This window comes from Onychostruthus taczanowskii, unplaced genomic scaffold (genome assembly GCF_017590055.1).
Source record: "Onychostruthus taczanowskii isolate IOZ18803 unplaced genomic scaffold, ASM1759005v1 scaffold137, whole genome shotgun sequence".
Taxonomy (NCBI): Eukaryota; Metazoa; Chordata; class Aves; order Passeriformes; family Passeridae; genus Onychostruthus; species Onychostruthus taczanowskii.
The window spans coordinates 1,856,997-1,878,113 of NW_024498540.1; the positions used below are offsets into that span (position 1 = coordinate 1,856,997).

Here is a 21,117-nt window from a genome sequence, read left to right on the forward strand (position 1 = left end):
GATCAATGTGGATTTACTTAGTCAGCTTTGTTTGGTTATGCAGCATGAGATGATGTGTAGTGTTCCTGAAATTCACAGAGATGCTAGGCTAATTACAGCTAAACTAAATAACTAAGTGAGAAAAAGTAGAGCATGAATTATATTTCAAACATGACAACTGTATTATTAATATTTTTTTTTCCTTGAAAGCATTGCAATGATTTGGACTAATTACCTGCCAGGAAAAGGAGTTTGCCATTTGCTTGACTACCATAGCTAAAAGGATACTTGTGAAGAATTTTAGTTTATGTGAAAAATAAGTCTTTAGAATCTGGTCAGTGTTGGTGCCAAGTTCAGGCCTGGCAAGAGGTCAGGATCCCTGGGTGCTGCTGGGATTGAGACCTCCAGTATCCCACTGCTCGTCATTGGTCAGCAAGGCCAGGAAGTGCAGACTGGAACAAAGGACACAAACTGCTGCAGCGTTAATGTTTTTGTGTCACATAATCAGGACCACAGTTTTGCAAAGGACTTATGCCAAAGAAGCCATGCTATAGATCACCTAATATTTCACAGGATAAAGTTTAAATTCTGAACTTAGTAAAGCTGGAGAAAAAAAAAAAATATTTCACAGCAGAAATGGGAGAACATGTATTATTAATATTTGGAAGGAGCTACATTGATAAATAATACATTACAAGCTTGCAAAAAAATGTATCATGAAACACCTTCATCTCATTGAGGGTCCTTTAAGGAGACAGGCAGGTTTGGATGGGTTATCAGCATCCAGTGATGAAAAACCACTGACTATTCTGCTGAACATGGAATTTCTTATTTAGAACCTGTGCTTTTGAACGTATTCAGTGGGGAACTCCCACCTTGCATGCCTCCTAGTAATGAGGAGTGTAACAGAGAGGAAAGCTCTAAACATATATTTCTGTCAGAGTTTGACCTGCAGGTATCTGTTGGCCCACATTTTAGAAAACTGACACTTCAGTAAACTGATATTTTCTTTAAAACTAGTAGGAAAAAATTAATCTGAATGATTTTATCAGTAAAAATTTATTTCCAGGAGTATTTTTTTCTTCCCTGGCTCTTCATTAGTACAGCAGCTTTCTGCATTGCTGTGCATGTTTCATTGTTAAAGATAGATATTTTTTGCAAATATTAAAATAAATATTTCATATCAAAGTTATATTTTTACCAAAACAAGAGGAAAAAAAAATAAGGCAATGACTGAAAAGGTAAGTACTTTTCCTATCATAACAACAATGTTCAAGTAATTGAAAAAAAATTTGGTATAACACAACAATGCCTTTGAGCAGAGAGGAGGGAACAAAAGCTGTGTATGTGTAAGCATGCATCCTGGTCCACAAAGGGACCAATGGCCTTTCTCTCGCTACTTATGTACATGATAGCTGGCTAAGTAAAAACATATTTAAGGACATAATTCCTGAAAGCTAATGGGCTAACCCTTAACTCATCAAGCAGAGGACCAGTTGGAGCAAGCTGCCAGGACAGCAGTGGCTTGTTTCCAATTCTTAAAATAAGCTTCAAGAAAAAATGGATGGGTTATATTTACTTTTTTTTTCAACATTTAAATGACAAAAATTGCATGATTAGTTTCTATAAATGATTCTTTATGGAATCAAACTAATTAAGTGAAGTGGTGGATTCATACTTTGTAAGTTTATTATGCTTCAGTTTTCCAGTCTCTTTTGTTCACTGCTGACAGAGTGAGTGTAAAAACAATTTACAGATATAAACTCTTATATGCGGAGCAATAAAAGCACATGGAATAATTTTAGTCAAAGGAATAGTATGTATTTTTGTTTTAATATTACATAAATATGCTTTTGGAGAATAAGACCCTGACATGGAAGAAATGCAATTGAATTTTAAAATTTATATAGTATTTATTCTGATATTAGCAAATAAAAGATTTCAAGTGTTTATGAAGCCAGTAATAAAGTTGGTTTCTTTTTAGGGTGTGCATTTTTTAAGGTGACACCTCCTGAATTTGCTTTTCTGAACTCAAACGAACTATTTGGATAAAGCTATATTTTATCACATAATTTCCAGCTAATAGAAGTCAATTTTGTGAGAGAATGTTTAAAAGCTTTTTCTAATATGAGAGAAATTAATTAAGTTTTGAACCCAACATTTGAATTTTGTCTACTTGTGCATGTTTTTGCTTTAAAAAAAAATGCATCTCAGATGGTCAGAAACCATTATCTCAGGGCAGCTTTGCAACCACACTTAAAATATTCAGACAGCTGTAGAGCAAGGCCTAGACATCAAAGGACCATTTTCTTTTGCTGTCATTGGTCTTTCCAAAAGCATCTCAGTGAAATCTATCAAGATAGTTTGCATAAAAGAACATGGAAAATTTCCAGAAATGCTAACATTTTTGGAAACAGAAACACAACTATTCATCTTTCTGGTGGTGACACCTAAAATAAAGCAAGGTTGAAGGATCATTCCTATAACCTTGCACATCAGTCCATACTGTAGGAGTTTGCAGGTAATTGGATTTGGATTTCACCAGTGCCAATACATTGTATTCCATAGAATATATTAAATCCTCTATTGGAGACAGCACAGGAAACACTGATCTTAAAGAATGAAGTTCATAAAATAGACAATTCAGAAACAAAGACAAAAACATCTTTAATTTATGCAATTCCAGGAATTTCAGTGTAAGTGAAAAAGACCTTTGCAAACATAAACTAGCCCATTATTCTCTTAGTTATTTAACCTTGGCATGGCACTTGAATGATCTATTAACTGGATGATCTATTATATATTCATAATATGCATTATATATTGGGAATAGGCTTTGCATATTATTTCCCTTTAGATTGAATCTATTTTTCTGTGATTATTTATTGAAGTTTATTTGAAAAGGCTTACTGTCAAGTACTACAATTTGTAGAAATATTTAAAAAGAAAGAACAATCAAGTGATGAACTGGGAATAGCCTGCCTATATATACATATGCATACACACTTTTTAGATTGAAAACTCCTATCATAGTTACTTATTTACATATTATTGGAAACTTAGTACATCACAGAAATTGCACATGCGTTAATTGGGCTAAGTTTTACTATATTAAAGCTGGTCAGTTTTTAACTCAGTAAACTAAATGGGGTTAATTCCATTCAAGTGACTTTGAATAAGTCTAGCTCAGATTATATTGAAAAATTGGTTCAGAAGCAGAGTGCAAGGAACATGTCTTCTGGTCCACAAGAGATAGAAAGGAAAATATTTTAATCCATTGCTTTGGATGAGTAGCTTATGAGAGACAATAGTATCTACTTTTAAAGTTTTCAGAAGAAAGCAACAAAAATCCCACACAGTAGTGCATTAGAAATCTATAGAAAAAGATCATGTGATTAATAAATTATTCTGTTCACTAATCTAAAAAATGTAAATAATGAAAGCAGATATTTGATTTAAAAATAAGTGAGTGAGATTAATTCCCTCCTTCTTGGACAATTTAGAACCAGAAAACTTATTTTTCTTTAGCTAGAAAATGTACTCAGGATTAAGGTTCAGATCTGCCTAATTAAGCATTTTAACAAGTCTGCATGAGTTTCTGGGAAGTTCTTCTACTCCCTGTAATTTAGATATGGAAACATGGCTTCTCTTGGTATTTTTGTTAAAAGTTGTGCTTTATATACAGCACTTGCATCTCAGAATGAAAATGAGTCCATCTTTCATTGATTAAAGAATTTGCCTGGCAGACAAGATGTCCTAATTCAGTTCCAGCAACTAATTACTTGTTACACCAATTGGGAGATACCTGCACAAGACAGGTGGACAGATTCATTTCAGAATAGCCTGCAGGCAGAGATTAGTTGTGAGACTGAGCCAGAGCTTGCTTTGAATCAGAAAAGGAGGGAAGGTCAAATCCTGATTTTCTCCATCTTTAATTTTCTAATGTCTATGCCATAAGACATAAACGGAAAAATGCACCAGCTTGATTTTGTCAACCAAGCTTATATTGTTTTATGTCATAAAATCTTATGCAAGTCTGATTTTCATTTACTGTGAGTTATGAATAAATTAATACTTCATTTTTGAGTTAAACATGTACTTTAACCAACCATTTCAAACAGTGGTGGAAGATAGGAATGCAAAGGCTCCAGAAATGGACTCATGCAATTGCAAACCAATCAGGAAAAGAGCACCCATTTCTGATTGCAATACCTTTGATTCACTACTGCTTTAGCATCAGTAAAACTACAGTCAAATGAGTACAACAATAAATACCAGCTGGCCAGTATTTGCACAGGACAAGAACGAAAGTTAACCCCTCTTTATTCCAGGTTCCTTCCAAGTCTCACACCTCTGTACTATTTGCGTTTGCTTCTCACCTGTCCCATCCTCCTTTGGCCTCTCTTTCTTCTCCATCCTGTATATTCTTATTTTCAACACGCAATCCTGTCTCCACTCTGCTGTGTGAGAGACGCATATTTATCCTTGATCTCATTTTCATCGTATAACCAGATCGTGGCCGTCTTCTCCTTCAACTCCACAAGCAGATTTTTTTTTTCCTTTCCCAATGGTAGCACTGCAAAATGAATTTATATTTTTCTGAGTCACTCCCAGCTCTACATTTCTCCATATTTTGCTATACTGAAATCATGAGTCTTCACCATCCCAGATAAATTCTTTACATCTTCATCTTACATGTTTAGGCCACTGCCCTGTCACACAGCTCAGTGACCCTTGCCTGCTGTTTCTATTTCACTCACTTGAGTTACATATTTGACAGGTAGTCATAAAAAAGCCTCTGTATCTTTCTTTTACTGTCACCACCATTCAATCAGTGTAACTATGGGCATTTTTACATAGACTAAAAGAAAATATACAGTGGCTTATTACATTTTGCTTTTCAAAGCAAAAAGAAGGACATGAGAATATCTGGGAAAGTTCCTGGAGTTTTACGTTGTCTGTACAGTCCAGGGCACAGTTTTGATCAACACCAAGTAAAGCTTTCTCTGAGAATTTCAGGCCATTTGGTGAAATTAATACAGGTCAGGAACTATTTTCTGCAGTCACTTTCCATGGAATTGACCTATTTTGGTTTGGGTAAAAGAATTCAATAACGTGGAATTAGGCCATTTATATTGGCTGGCTTCTGGGCCAGAGAGTATGGCTGGAACATTAAATTTCTGTGTAATATTTGTAACTGGTTTGAGCCTATGCTTTGTAATCCAGGCCATGCAGCCCTCTTTGGGTCACAATACCCCACAGTTAAGTAGCCTTCTATCATTATTTGTGTGTGTCCAGCATAAAGGAGTTAAAATTTAACCTTTATAAAAATTTCTATTTACACTTAGGCCAACTTTTTATTAATTTTTTTCTTATTCTTTTCCATATCAGAATTCTTCACGCACTTTTAGTAAAAGCTGGTTTTCCCCCCAAGGTGCATGTAACCTTAGTAAAAACTCCCTGGAAACTTCTTCTCTTTTTTGTAGCTGCCACTGTTGCATGTTCATAATCATAAAGCATCTTGAAGAGTGAATCATTTTATTCAGACTGAATAACTGAATTCCCAACCAAAGCATACTAATTGGAAGAAAACTGAGAAATGAACTGGAGGGGGAAATATTCAATTATCACAGATTCACAAAACACTAAGTGTTTAGCAAATTCTTTGTCTGCTACACTTATATTGTTTTTTAACTTTCTCTAGAATGCATAAGTAACAAAGGTTATCTGAGGACAATTTGGAGTATGCATTAAATGAAACCAAAAACATGTTTAAAAGTCTAAACTGTGAGAGACTGAACCCTTAGTTGCAAAGCAGAGCATAAGCCCAAATATAGCTATTTCTTCAAACTACTCCATAGCCAATGAAAGATAGAGGTAATTTCTCACTAGCTGAAATACAATGCTCTGATTGCACTGTAAACAATAGTTCAAGAAATACAAATGAGCACAATAGTGATTAAAAGTTAAATATTGTCTATTTGTCATAACATTCTGTTGTTAATTCATTTCCCTCCTATCTTAATCTCTAAGTAGTAATTAATCATTAATGGAAAGATTAGGTAAATTGTTTTTAAACACTATAGTTACCATCATAGTAGATTATTATCATTAATAATGGTATTTTACATCTTCTACCTTATGTACAGAAGGTGCAAATAAAAACAGTTCATAGAAATTCAATAACCTTTGGCAGAAATCATGTCATTCATTCCACTACAATGTGTTTTCTGTGAGGAGTGATGAAATTATTCATTCAAAATACAGAGAGTATTTAGATTGGATGCATGAAATTACTCTCAGTAACCTTGGTATGTCTTAAAAGCCCCATGCATCTCCGCCTACTCTGATATTGGAAAGTAGCTAAGGCTACAGATTTAACAGCATGGGGTTGCCTTGCAATGCTTTGAGAATTGCTTCCAAAGTGACTCACTGACAACAGTGTCACTTGCTGTGTCACTATCAGTTCTGGCAGCATCTGCCTTTCTCCCTGAGGTCTTCCATCTAAGTAAGAAATCCACATATCCTTTCTGCTTCTAAGCATGGTGAGATTACTTTCTGAAAATTTAGAGACTAAAGGGCAACATAATGTGAAACAGACCATATGTAATTATCTAATTATAATCACAATAGTTTAGACTCGTGATTTTCAAAAATATCTAAGAACTGCAGTTGTATGCAGATTTTCAGCAGTGCTCCACTCCTTGTAAAAGCATTAAATGGGATGCCCAAGTACTTGCAACAATCCACATGTTCCTAAGGACAGCAGTAGAAGCTGAGCTGAAGATACCAAGCAGTTTGTAAATGTTTTCTGTGAATCCAAAATATGTCTTCAGTATATTTGCAGAGAGAAAGCTATTAAAAAAAATAACAAAAATACTCTAGAGTATATTTTTAAAGTTTTGTCTTGAATTCATGACAATTTATTTTATTCTTGTTGGCTTCTATGGAAAATCTGTTGAATTTGTATATGTGATTTTCTAGTGCTTACAAGAGAAAGACCTGTAATTAAGCACTCATGCCTTTTGCATTTTATTGCAAAATGAGCAGTGTTTACAGGGAGAGCTTACTTAAAACACTTAAACTGTAAAACATAGACATCATTGGTGATAAGCTGAGCATACTTGCTATGAAAGTATAAGAGAAGACAAATGCAAAATACACAATTTCTATCCCATTATATCACTATTTTCCTATCTATATCACACACTAAATCACAAGCAATTAATAAAACTGTAGAGAGTAAACCAAAACTTGAAACAAAGTATAGAAAACTATTATAAACATGTACTTGATGATTTCACAATTTCATCTTTAGAATAATAATTTTTGATCTTATCCTGTGCCCTCATGGGGATGAAAAGTAATGTGGAGTTCAGGGTAAAAAAATTGCATGAAATGTACTTAATGAGTATGTAAAAATTAAGTCTTCACAAGGAGTTTTTTGAATAATACAGATGTTGAGAATGCTTTGTTTAGGTGATTTTAGGGATACAACTGAGGTGTGACTTGGAGGACTTAAGATAGGAACCTAATTTCCTTAGTCGATGGAGAGAAAAATTATTCTTCCAATACAGATGATTTAGAGCACCTGGCTTAGATCCTAAAGTAAATGGCTTGACCATATTCTTAAGAGTGAATGAATTGTAGTAAAAGTTATTATATCTTGTGCCAGAGTGATAAAGACAATATGAAAAGGCTCCGGCAAGATATTTAAGAAGAAGGGATGTTAAGCAGAGCATTACAAAATCTATGTTGCATCCTTGAAAGTGTACTTTTTATCATGTTAATGTTTCACATGTATCTTTCAATTTAAATTTTATGAAGGGAACAAGCGTATTGATTTACTTCATGGTGATGGTGTGATCACCGAAATATTACCAAGCAACCTACCTGATAAATGCCAATTACATGCTGCCTGGGATTCTGAAAAAGGAAAGATATCTTCTCCTGAAAACTTTTTTCTCTCTATAAGATAGAAAAAAGATATATATCTATATATATAGATAGATAGATATAGAAATCTATACCTTGATAATTCTTTATAATCATTATATAATTTATATACAAAATAATTGATTCAAGCTTTTAGACTATATCCCCCAAAATTATTTCTCTCACTGGATTATTTTGTTTGGTAGCAATTTCTAATTAGTAGACTGGATATTAGCAGAACAATTCTTCATTGGTTATGATACATAATGAAACTTATCATGTGGAACTGGTTGGCCACGTAAGCCTTCAGAGTTACAGAAAGCTACACTAACATGTGAATGCATTGGCAAAGTCAAAAAGAGGAAATGATAAAGGTGGGATCTTTTGTATAAAATAATAACATCAGGATTAAAGCAGTTACTCAGGAACTTGATTAGTTCTCTCAGCCTGTTGGAACATGGAAACTCCATATTGTCTAAAGAAACTCTTCTTTATAAATTTGAGGAATTCACAGAACCTAGTATTTTCTTTCCCTCTTGGTAAAACTGTACTATCATACAAAGATGGTTTAAGACCTTCAAAGAAGATCAAGTTATCCATGCCTCAGTATTAGGAGACACATCTGAGTGTGCGTGTCTCCAAACAACTGCTTCTATAATTATTTTTACATTTTGTTGTTAAACAGAGTACTCACTGTTGCAACAAGTATTCTTTATGCAAGAACCAGCACACTTTGAAGGCAAAAGCTGTGGGCTTGACTATCTTGAGATAAAAAAATGAACTGCCATTTCCCATTTCCTGAACCCTTGCTCCAACAAGAGGGATGTTCATGTCTGTGGAATTATTCTCTGACATGCAGTGGGTAGATCTATTTTGAGAAAGTTATATGACCACAACACCTTATCAATAGGAAAAAAAAAACAAAAACAAAAACCAGCAAATTATTATACTGAATATTTCAGTATACAAAAGTTATACCAGTATGATGAACATAATTTTACCTTTAGAAAGGTAGAAGGAGGATGGCTTCAAAAACACAGTCTGCTAACACACCTCAAGGGCTGATAGAGGGTTGGCTCAGGAGCCAGATAGAGCTGGCTCAGGAGCTGCCAGTTCTGGGGAAGATCCATCATGTGGATTATCTTAAACTAGGGCAGGATCAAACTCAAAATGGTTTTTGTTTCTGCTCATTTTCCCTTGAAGGTGACTCTTGAACATCCACAATCTCTGCAACATTTGGAGATGCATTTTTCTAGATGAGGACTTTGGAATCCATAGAAGAGAATCAGAAATTTTTAAGCATGTTTATGTTATATCTGATGAGACCACAAACCCTTACTCAGAGAAGTGGGTTAAAGACTGGAAGGATCCTTTCCATAACTGAAGTTTTACAAGCCCATCCCAGATCATGCGTGACCTGCATCAGGCACATGGTGACACAGCATAGCATTTTTTCCCCCACATAATGTCCCTGCCCCTCTGCAGGGCACAGAGCCACATCCAAGAAAGGAATGAATGCATCAGATGCTGCTATTTATGAGGCTGATTAGGTGTAGCTGCTGTAGCAGGTTTAATATATTGAGCGTATGCTTATATATTTACATTTTACTTTCCTTTGCCTATTATACTGTAGTTAAAATACCAGTGAGAAAATATGAACTGTTGCCTTATGATTATTCCTGAACAGATGTAAATCAGTGTCTTTACTCCCTGGATCAGGGTAAAAATTAAAATGCCTTGGAAAATGAATTTAAAAGAATATTACAATACACTGTCTGGTGGATTTGGGTTTTGTTGTTTGGTTTTTGTGTTGCTGGTTTTTTTTTTTGTTGTGGTTTTTTGTTGTTGTTCTTTGTTTGGTTTTGGTTGTTTTAGGGGGCTGTTTTCATTTTGTTTGTTTTGGTGTTTGGTTTGGTTTTTTCTCCTGAAGAAGCATTAAAGATTTAAAAGAAAGAGAGATAAATTTTTTAACTTCAGTGTTTTTGCCTTTAAGAATCATGCTATTGTGGTCCACTGCAACACAATACTTTGGCAAGTGCCAGAAAGCTGAAAAAAGTACAGACAAAAAAAAACTCAGGAGAGGGTAATCTTGCACAGTACAAGTATGGTGACAGATTAGAAAAAAATGTTTGAATAGTATTTGCAGCTGTTTGATTAAAGGCCATTATGCATTTAGTTTAAGTCCTTGGATGCTAACCTGGATAATTTTTTAATAGCTGTTTTGCTGATCAGAAATAATAATGGTTTTTATGTGCTATTCCTATCAGACCTGAAAAGCATTTTGGTAAATGATGGTGTAAACTTCAAGTGTGGAGACACAATAAAAAAACCCTCTTTTTAAGTAAAAAAAAACCAAACAAACAAAAAAGCCACTAACATCTTCGTAAGTAAAAATCAAACCCCAGAACAGCTTTTGAGCCTTAAAAACTAAAACTAATCTTATCACGTCAGAGGAACTGTAAATGTGTGCTGCATTTCAGTCAATATGACTGATTACCTGTCGCTTACTCAGCTCTGATTTCTTCCTGCTGTGTGCTTTGGAACCATCTTTGTTTTAGAAACTCAGAGGCAGCATGTATGAATTGCTAGCTAACCTCTGCCTCATTTTCTTCAATGATTTTGGGACTAAGCAATTAGCCCTGTCAGTTATTTCAGCTTAAAAGATTCAACAGCATCATCACTCATTTATTTTTATCATCCTTACTGATGCCACTCAACATGAAAGAAAAAGTCCTAACCAAGCAATAAAGCAATATTTATTGTTGCCAGATTTCCTATATAAAAAATATACCAACTTGCAGCAATATATGTGACTAAAATCAGCATGGGGAGCTAGTTTCAGGGTCCAGTTTTGTACTGCAGTTTGAGGAAAGTCAGGGCTTTCTCCTTTGGTACATCCCAAAAGACAGGAGCAAACTTAGAAAACACATTTAAAGGAGATTTATGCAAGTAGAAGAAAGATTTTTGTTGGTAGACAAGTCACATCAACAAAATTTGACAGAACCATTTGAACAGCGTAACCAGCTGCTGCGTAAGTTTGTCTGAAGTGCTTGTTCCATCATTCCTGGAAGCTGCAGAGAACAAGGTTTTCAGGACTTTTGGGAGTAAAAGGCTATTACTCAGGCCTGTTTCAATATATCTCTATAGCAAATGGATGTAGTAGTGTATACAGGCAAAATGGACAATAAAAAATGAATAATGCTAAACTGTCACAGCAAGTCCACAGCAAGTAATGTCTGCCGGGAACAGAAAAATAAAAATCTACAAAACTGTCTTTCTATCTCATTTGATGTATAGCATATATTGATCATTTCAAATGTCCTCCTTACAAAGACCGAGCCTTTCTGAGTTCAAGAAGCTTTTAGACAGCACTGTCAGGCACATGGTGTGGTTCTCAGGGACTCCTGTGCAGGGTCAGGAGTTGCAGTCAGTGTTCCTCTTGGGTCCCTTCCAGCTCAACATATTCTGTGATTCTAGGATTCTATTATTTGAGGGTGGGGAGGAAGGGAATGAGGGTTTCATGCTATATATTGTATTCCCTTTAAGTTTTTCTGTGAGCTGGCAGCAATATACATTATTTGTTTTCATTTATTTTATTCTGGAAGTAAGTTGTCACAGTAGAACAGCTAACAGCTTCCATGTGCTGTGAAGATAATATCACAGAAGGACAATGGCATTGTAATTACATACAATGTCTTTAGAAATATGACTCTTGCAGGGTTGAAGACTGCTTCAGACTTTCAAATTAGTCTGGATGACCCCATCTTTATTGCCGTTGAATTTCTGGAAACGATGAAATGCCAAGTCATTGAAAATAACTGATAAAAGCCTAAACAATGAGAAATTAATAATTTAGTCTTTGACTTCATCTAAGTCCCATATGCTTTTCATCCAGGTGCAATATTTTATAGGGAAATGCTTGTTTTAGTGAATCTGAGTGATCTTCAGATCACTAAAAATAGATCAATTTGTCAAAGATGGAAAAATCTTTGTTCATATGCTCTTACATTTGATTTTCACTAAAATTGTGGATGCAAACAGCAGTGACTGCAGCAATGATTTCTGTTATCTGATATAAGTGCCAGTAAATGACTGGGACATCAGGGCTAGGACTATGTTGCAGAAACTTAATATAAGATTCAAGTGTAGATATAGGCCTTTTTGGTCTCTTTACTTCATAATTTGCATAGCAGGGAGCCAGTAATACATGTGCTTATAAATGACATTAAATAAGAGGAGGATTTCTGATTGTATCATGATTACCATGTTGAAATTTTGTTCTTTAGTCAGAATCACTGAATTACATCTGAGAAATAGCTGAGACTATCTTGTCATTACACCATTTTGTGTCATAATAATCCTTTCCTGCTGTTAGACAAACACTAAGAAGTACAGCTTCCTTTAGTATGTTCCCTTGGAAAGAAATGTAGTGAAATGATAAATGCTCAGTCTTCAGTAGCTCAGTCAATGGATAATACAATCCTATACACTGTGATGTCCAGAAGTAAATGCTGACACAAGCTGACTTTACTTATGGGGATTTTCTCTAAGAAAAAAGGCAAAGTTTGCCTTCTGGTATACTTTGCATACTGTTGGCCAGAGTGGGGGAAGCAAACAGAAGAGATTTTTTCAGAGGCAATCAAACAGACAATTATATAGGTATTATACCTCAAATGACTAGCTCAGAAAAGAGTAAGTCTGCTCCTAATCCAGGAGTGCTAATGTCATTTTGTTCCTCACCTGAAAATATTGTGAAGCTGAAAAAGCTGACACAGCATGCATTGTAAGGAGATAACGACAGGGAACATTGCTGTTTAATTCAGCAGCTGAATGTGAAAGTCATCTATCCCGCTGTTACATAATATACAGCTTTTCAGAGCCTCATTTTGTGATATGTGGCTTAACCACTGCCGGGTGGAAATCTCTGAGACATCCCCCTAGTGTGCCTCCCAAGAGTCACAGGTGCCTCTCCTGCTATGCTGTTGAAAAAGAGGTGCAAATTTCCTCCCACATGTCACACATAGCAGAACCGAGCAGGCCACTGCTGATGTTTTCTGAAGGGGCTGCTCTGTGAGAGCTGTGGAACATTGACCCAGGAAAACAAAATGAACCAAGGGAAATAAAATGATGGGGCTAGCTTTGTGGAGAGAAAGGATGAAGGGAATCAAACATCCTGGGCTTAAAACCAGCTCCAAAAGTTGCTGGCAGTTTTGGCAGCAGAGACTGCTACATGAAAAAAGGTGAGCTCTGCCTGCCCACTGTAAACACTGATGGTGGAGGTGTTAACTGGCAGCTGAGCAAAGTAATAACTCCAGCAAGAGGTGCAACTAAACACGGAATACAGACACTTCAGGAGTAGTGAAATAGGTCAGGGCACCATGTTACAAGCCCAGGCCTGCTGCTACCGCTGTTGCTAAAATCAAGGCTGCCTCAAAGCACTTTGGACTTTCACATTTAGCTCTATTATGTCTAGCATTTTTCAACATAGTTGTTCGCTGAATGAAACCATTTCCTCCTTACATGTCAGCAGCAACACTTATTTTAAAAGTGTGTAATTTTTGGTGGCTTGTTTTTTTTTTTTTTTTTGTTAAATTATAGATTGTAGTAAATAATCTGAAAGCAAAAGTGTTCTAAGCTAAAAATTGTTTAGCCCTGAAATTTTAGTAAGAGCACCCTCTGGTGGTTCATGTATGAACAATACTCTATATCTTCTAAAAGCAGTTGTATATTTATAGTACAGAATTTTAAAGAACTGGGTGAAAACTTTTTCTATTGAATTCTTCCTTTCAATCAACATGAAAGTCATAAATATGCTTTCTAAAAAAAACAAACCAAACCAGAAACAAACAAACAAAAAAACAACCACAAAAAAACCACAAAAAACCCCAAGCAAATGAAAAAGGAAAAACAAAATTAAAAACAAAAAAAAACCCAAAAGGACTACTACTATCTATAAGTACAATCTAATTCAAGAGAGTCAACAACGTGTGAAAAATTATAGATAGAAATATAGATATATATCTCAAGAGATATGTATGCTAATGCCTTTGCCATTGCAATGGACAAAATCTAGAATGTAAGGAGTCAATAGATAAAACTGGAATATATTTTTCAAAACCTTTGTTGTTTTCATCTCCTATTTTTAATTAGATTATTTAGGTCTTTTTATTTTGCCCAGTCTCCATGATTTTAATCAGAAATACCTGTTGTAATTACCAAGAAATCCCAAGAATGACTGTCTATCACTTTGTCACAGGTATCTTCCACTTAAAAGTACCTGAGACCTCTCACGTTGGTTCTGCTATTGGACGGATCAGAGCTGTGGACCCTGATTTTGGGAAAAATGCAGAAATTGAGTACAACATAGTTCCAGGAGATGGAGGAAACTTGTTTGACATCACAACAGATGAGTACACCCAGGAAGGAGTCATTAAACTGAAAAAGGTATGTGGCACCAATGGGTGAATGTGCCTGTGTCTCATGTGGTAAACCAGCTAAAGAAATTAAATGTTTCACAATTTTACATCATAAGTAGCTCACAGTAGTAGTGCTACGTAAGTAGTTTATATCTCTATTTGAATCCACAGTTGTGATCTTCATTTTAAAATGCATTGCAGTTTAATCTTTCATTTCACATACAATTAGGTGTGATGTTTCATAAATAATGTCATGGTGAAGAAGCAATTCTAATCTCTGTCTAGAAAGTACAATTTCTCTTGCTTGGGAAGTTTTCTACCTAAAACATTGCAAAAAACATTTTAATTCAGGGCATGGAATGAAAGAGTTGTATTTTATGTTAGATAGAATGTAATAAACTTTGATTTATAAGCATTTTTATTTTGAAAATTTTGACTTTGTGTTTGCTATTTTGAGAATGAATATTGTATAGTACTAAGGTGAACACAGTTTTTATTCAGGATGGAATAGTCCCAAATGACAAATAGCCATGCCCTACTTCCAAACTCGTGATAGCGTTCCAAGTAGTTGGTTATAAGATACTCATGCAGAAAAACACACTGCATCTCAGTCATTGATGTTGCTTTAGTATGCTAGAATAAGTTAAAGATTACTGAATTCATGAATTTCAAAGATGGAGAGGGTGCTTTTCATTTAGAATTTAGTGATTAAAGTAGGAGAAATCAAAACAGGGAATTTCACATTTTAACCAGTTATTATTTTCTGAGCCCAGGCTTTTGCATATACACCAATGGTCAACATGTTCAGTAGAAAGAAATCTGAACCACGGGTCATTTTGGAAGGCATAGTTATGTTTTATAGACAGCTCAGACTTGTAGGTGTAGATTTTGTAAAAAAACCAAATTATTAGCTGAACACTTTGCAAGTGTCTGGGAAGGAAAGAGTTCTGGACATGTATGTTAAGATAAGCTTTAGGAAAAGTGAAGCTTTAATTCTAAGAAAATTTAGAATGCTGGTGCTTAACTTTCCTTGGCTTTGACCATTGATCTATACTTGCATTATATCCATTCTAATAATGGAAGTCCTGGCTTCAACTTCCTGACCTGGGAAATAGTAAATTATCCATGGGTGCATTAAAGAACATGATGATGTCAAGTCACTGACTCTTCTGCTAGTTTTAATGACATAAAATGGAAGCCACTATACTCACAGGAATTTGTCAATGAGACACAAACTCTTTGACCTCTTAACACCCCTCTTCTTTTCTGACTAAAGGTTTGAGTGTTCTGTTTCCTCCTAATGGGAATTTGTAGACTTAGTTTCATTTTTAAAAACCCTTCTGGTCACCTTTATCCCTCCATGCAGATGACTCAAAAATGGGTCCATCTGGAGCTGTCAGGCTGAGCAGCTGCATACCCCTCCATATGCACTGCCAGTTGGAAAATGCAGTAAGCAGGAACCATTAAAAATTAATATTTCATCATCAAGACCAGGTTTTTGATAGAATTCAGTTCTCCTTGCATTAGTCCTAAGCCTCCTCTGTGATTCTTCTTTTTTTTTTTTTCTTTACACAGCAATAGAATTTTCCATATTTGTGGTTAAGTATATTTATTGCCCACTGCTGGTTTTCCAGGTTGGCAGTGATGATGTTGATAAGAAGGGTGCCAGGGTAATTAAAAAGGAACTTCAGGGCTCTGGGTCGATTGGTTGATGAGACAGGAGTGCAGGCAATGCTCTGCTCAATTCCTTCAGTGGCAGAGATGAATGATGAAAGGAACAGGAAAACCCATGCTACCAATAAGTGGTTTAAGGGCTGGTGTCATCAGCACAATTTTGAGTTTTTTGATCATAGGGTAACTTTTACAGCACCAGGCCTGCTAGAGTCAGAGAGGCTCCATCCATCTATCTAACAAGGGCAAAAGGATTTTAGCCCATAAACTGGCTGATTTAGAGGCCTTTAAACTAGGTGTGAAGGGGAAGGGGATGAAACCAGGCTCCCCAGAGATGAGCCTAAGATGGCAAGTCAGAGTCGAGGGTGAGATCAGCCCACCTGAAGTGCATGTACACTAATGTTGTACGGGCAGCAAACAAGAGGAGCTGGAAGCCCTGGCACAGAAGGAAAGCTATGCCATAGTCATCATCACAGAAACACGGTGGGATGACTCACACGACTGAGGTGCTGCAATGGATGGTCACAGGCTTTTCAAGGGGATGGGAGAGGAAGGAGAGGTGGTGGGGTGGCTCTGTACACTGGGGAGTCTCTTGACAAGACAGAATTTGAGGTCAATGTTGATGAGGTTGAGTGCCTATGGGTAAGGATCAGGGGGAAAGCCATCCAGGTGGGAGTCTGTTATAGACCGCCCAACCAGGATGAAGAGGGGGATATATTATTCTGTAAGCAGCTGGAGGATGTTTGAAGATCGCCAGCCAGGGGTGGGGCTCTGCTAGCCCTTCTGTTTACAGAGAGAGAAGGGCTGGTGGGAGATGTGGTGGTCAGAGGCTGTCTGGGGTACAGTGATCATAAGGTTTCCAGTGTTCAGTGAAACAAGGAGGAGTATCAATTAAACTCTACATTGGACTTCTGGAAGGCAAACTTCAGCCTCTTCAGGATGCTGATCAGAGAGTACTTTGGGAAACAGCCCTTAAAAACAAAGGGGTCCAGGAAGGATAGACATTCCTTAAGAAAGAAATCTTGAAGGTGCAGGAGCAGGCTATCCCTATGAGTCAAAAGACTAACTACAAGACAAGCTACAGCTGCAGGCAAAAAGACCCAAAAAACTGATGTGTCTGGACAGGGAGCTTTTGAAGAAACTATGGAGAAAAAAGAGGTTATATAATCTTTGGAAAAGTGGGCAGGCATCTCAGGTAATGTTTAAGGATGTCATTAGGGCATGCAGAAAGAAAATTAGAGAGGTGAAGCAAAAAATAAAATTGACACAACCTCATTTGACTTTGTGGAATTATGCAAATATTTAAGTATGTATTGAAGTCTTTTTAAAAATGAAAGTGGGTGAATGAATAAGACCAACACATTCAATTAAGAACTCTAAATAATAAACAGTGAAAGCTACTAATAAAAAGTGCTATATGCTTTAAAAACAAGTTTGCAATTTCTTCTCTATTATAGCATATTCTATAAGCATATGCTATAAGCATGTGCTGTAAGTGCTGCAGTAATTCAGTGCTGAGCCACTGCAATACCATTTATAAAATTTGCTTTTATTTTCCCTGAAAAGTTTCTTGCAGCCAGAAACTGTCCATCACTGCATAGATGCTTTTTTTGTCTGTTATTATGCAGAAAAACATTGAGAGATTTCTATATCAAAATTGGTAAAAAAATGAAGCCCTCCTGGACTATCTTTATTTTTGGTGGAAAATACATTTGATGAGAAAAAAATAGCACAGACTAAACTGTTCCTTTTAGCACACTGTGTTGATGGATGCAGAAGGCCATTCTCTGCTTCAGGGATGCCATTCTCTACTTTGGAAATGGGTAAGAACAGCTACAGCTGGACAAGTTGAAAATCTTAAATCATCTGTTTTGGTTGGTCATTTTTTCGGTGCATGATCCTATATAAGTTTGATTACTACTAGTATTGTGGTAATTACAAGTGTTAAAAATGAAATGGCTTTTCTTATATTCTGCTAAATAAATCATCCAAATGCCATCCAGCACTACTGTGTGGTTAGTACTGTAATATTTTTTGCCTCTTAAAATAAAAAATAAAGGAAAATAATATCCCTAAAAAAGGGGAGGGGAGAAACTTGGCTTAAGGGTAGTGCTGTATACAGTTCTCTGTAAATAGTCAGAAATATTGCTATATTAGGAATAGAATTGTAATTCCCTCCCTTGTCTAATGTTGTTTAATAAAGTGTTTATTGCATTTGGTATTTAAATAGCATCTTCTATTGTACCTGAATCTTCAGAAACTACAGTGGGTGTAAGCTATAAGAAACATGGTAACAGAAGGGGTCATCGCCTTCATGCCAGGGTATAGTGGCCTCAGATGCATCAGTCCCAGGCAAGGGACTGATTTTGCAATCTTTAATGGCCAGGCACAGCAGTAAACAAAAATAGAAGGTTCCAACCTTCTCTGAAAAGTTGTCAATTTATTAAACCAAGGATGAGTTTATAAAATAAACCCATTTTTTGCAGAAGCCTTTTAATTAGCTCAGCATGTGCTAATCCAGAAACTGAGTAGGGTTCAGGCACTGAACTTGTTCTGCTTGAAAACATCACTTTACTAATTTGTGCAGAGTTTCATTAAAACATTGGAAAACAACTTCTTCTAAGCTTCACCTGTTGTGATCCTACACTGCTCCACTATACTGGGTGAACTTCTCCACATGGTTCAGTGGAAATTCAGGGGACAAACACATCTTGATTTGTGTAAATTGTGCACCATGACTAAAACTAACTGATCAGATGACAAAGCTGTGGCCATGAAATCCCAGCATGTCATAGCATTGGACAATGAGAAACAGTGACTTTAGTGATGATAAAATAGAAGAAATTGGGGGACAATTAACAGAACCAGAAGCTGGAGGATAGTATTGGGAGTGTGTGCTTCCTTTTAACCTCAGGAGGCACTTTTTAGAAGCCTTTAATGCAGTCAGTAAATAGTGCCTTGACTGTGGGCTAAGTTCAGTTGTGCTGCCTGTGGGACAGCCCAAGTACATAGCTCTGGGAAGTTGCTGTAATCTAAGAGTGGTCTGAGAACACCTGTACCACACAAGAGTAAGCATAAGGCAGATTCCCAATGTCCTTCAGTGAGAACTGTGTTAAAACTACTCCTTGCTTTACTATCAAAACTGTACAGACTTCTCATCGCATGCCACCCCACCCATTCTTTATCCAAAGGCAGGGAATTTATTCTGCAAGTGTGAGCACAGGCACTGTCTACCTGTAATTGTAACTCATGGGTTTGTGGGAGTGGGAATAGTGGTTGTGCATTTTGAGGAGGAACAGCAGGTGATATTAAGTCCCTCACTACAGGCAGAAAATGGTGAGCTGTGTGCAGATACGATCATAAAGAGCAACAGACAAAGTAAGGAAGAGGAGACGTTCAGTCTTTGTGGATAGAGCTGTTTGGTCTGGTTTTCCCTGAAACAGGGAAAGACGCCTTCAGAAATTGGTGAGATGCTTGAGAGCAGCAAACAACTGAACCCCTGACACTGGTCAGCTTCTCCCCTTCTCCAGATACAGAACAGACATATATTTTGTCCACTTGCCATCAAATCTTGAAATACTCACTACAGATCTCATTTTCTTACTGTGCATTCTAAACACTTAACTAATGAATGCTCCTGGTTGATCTAGAACCTACTTTACTACTTTGTAATGCCACTTTTTTCTTTATGCTATTTAGAATCCAGTGCAGAAGTCCAGTTAGTGAAACTTAACTGCTCATGCAGAAATTGTGTCAATGCACAGCAAATTGTCTTATGCCAATATTTAACAAAATGCATAGATGCCCAACCCATTTGAAGGAAAAAGTGTTTCCAGCTTTTGAGACCAGCACAGATGACCCAGAGCTATTCTGCAATTGCACAATTCTATTATGAAGTCAAGTCCAATTTATTATGCACTTCCTGTCAAACCAGTCGCACTATCCATAACTATCCATATGTCCTGTCGCTTAAAATCACATCCCAAAATGTAGCTTTTCCATCATTGTAGGTGAAAACCTCAATCAGAAACAATACGCTCTTATGTAGGAGAGTATTTCTTATGTGTGGATATCTGTGGATAAAAAGCAGAAATTTCTGGAGTTTCCAGTCCTGCCTCTTTGTGAAGCAGAACAAACTGACAGGGTAATTATTTTCCCACCCTTGTCGTGCTTATCATTAGAATTCATTGTATCTTTTGGACCATTTTTTTTCTTTCAGTTCTTTAATTATTTCTATCTCTTTCCCACTATAGCAGCATTTCTTCTGCCTTGAATGTGGAAAACAACATTTCAAAATATGTTTATGTCTAATACAGAGCTGTTTTTGTGCTGTCCTAGTCATACTAAATAAGTCCATTCATGGTACTTACAGAGTTGCAAGGTAAAGTGATTTGTCAGTATGTATTTGATTTGGGGTTTTGTAGAATGGCTTTGCTGTGCACAGGTGTGTATATGTTGATAGCACTTTACTAGGCAACTATATAGAGCAGCTGGTAACCTCTACATAGGAAAAGCAGATGAGGAAAAGTTGAGGGGGTCAAATACATCTGTTCTGTCACTGGTACTTAGAATATCAATTAGAAATACTCCTGCTATTTAATAGTTCACAGTTAATAAGGTATCACCTTATTATGAGCAAATATGCTGTTTACTGCACACAAAAAAAACAAAGCAAAACAACAAACTTTGCAAAATAAAAGCTTTATTCAAATTTACCTTCTGCATGTAATTACTTTTATAGAAGGAATACATATTTTTCTTGCTTATTAAAAAAATCTATGAAGTAATTTAATTAAAATCTGTTTTATTGAAAGACATTTCAAGAACCTTACAGGGCTGGTTTGGAGATTTTTGTACAATTCAAACATTTTACTGTGTTTATTTCCTTAGCCCTATTCCAGATTCAAAATGAAAATGGGACTGAGCACCTTCAGACAGTTATTATATAACAGCAAAATACAATGATGGAGGTTTTTGTTTGTTTGTTTGTTTGTTGGGGTTTTGTTGTTTTAGTACAGGTAAAATATTGTGTGGACCACTCATTTTCTTGACAGATTTTAGTGATATCTACTAAAAAATAAAAATATAATGAAATGGGCTTTTTACATGTTTTAAA

General features: G+C 36.1%; 1 protein-coding gene across 2 annotated transcripts in view; it reads left to right on the forward strand.

The window, feature by feature from the left end:
• Window positions 1–21,117, forward strand: part of CDH12 (cadherin 12) — a 151,192-nt gene that overhangs the window by 89,561 nt on the left and 40,514 nt on the right. For both annotated transcript variants that reach the window (XM_041397177.1, XM_041397178.1), the window contains one exon: window positions 14,171–14,358. In XM_041397177.1, the coding sequence (XP_041253111.1) occupies window positions 14,171–14,358 (188 nt within the window). The remainder of the gene's footprint in view (window positions 1–14,170; window positions 14,359–21,117) is intronic.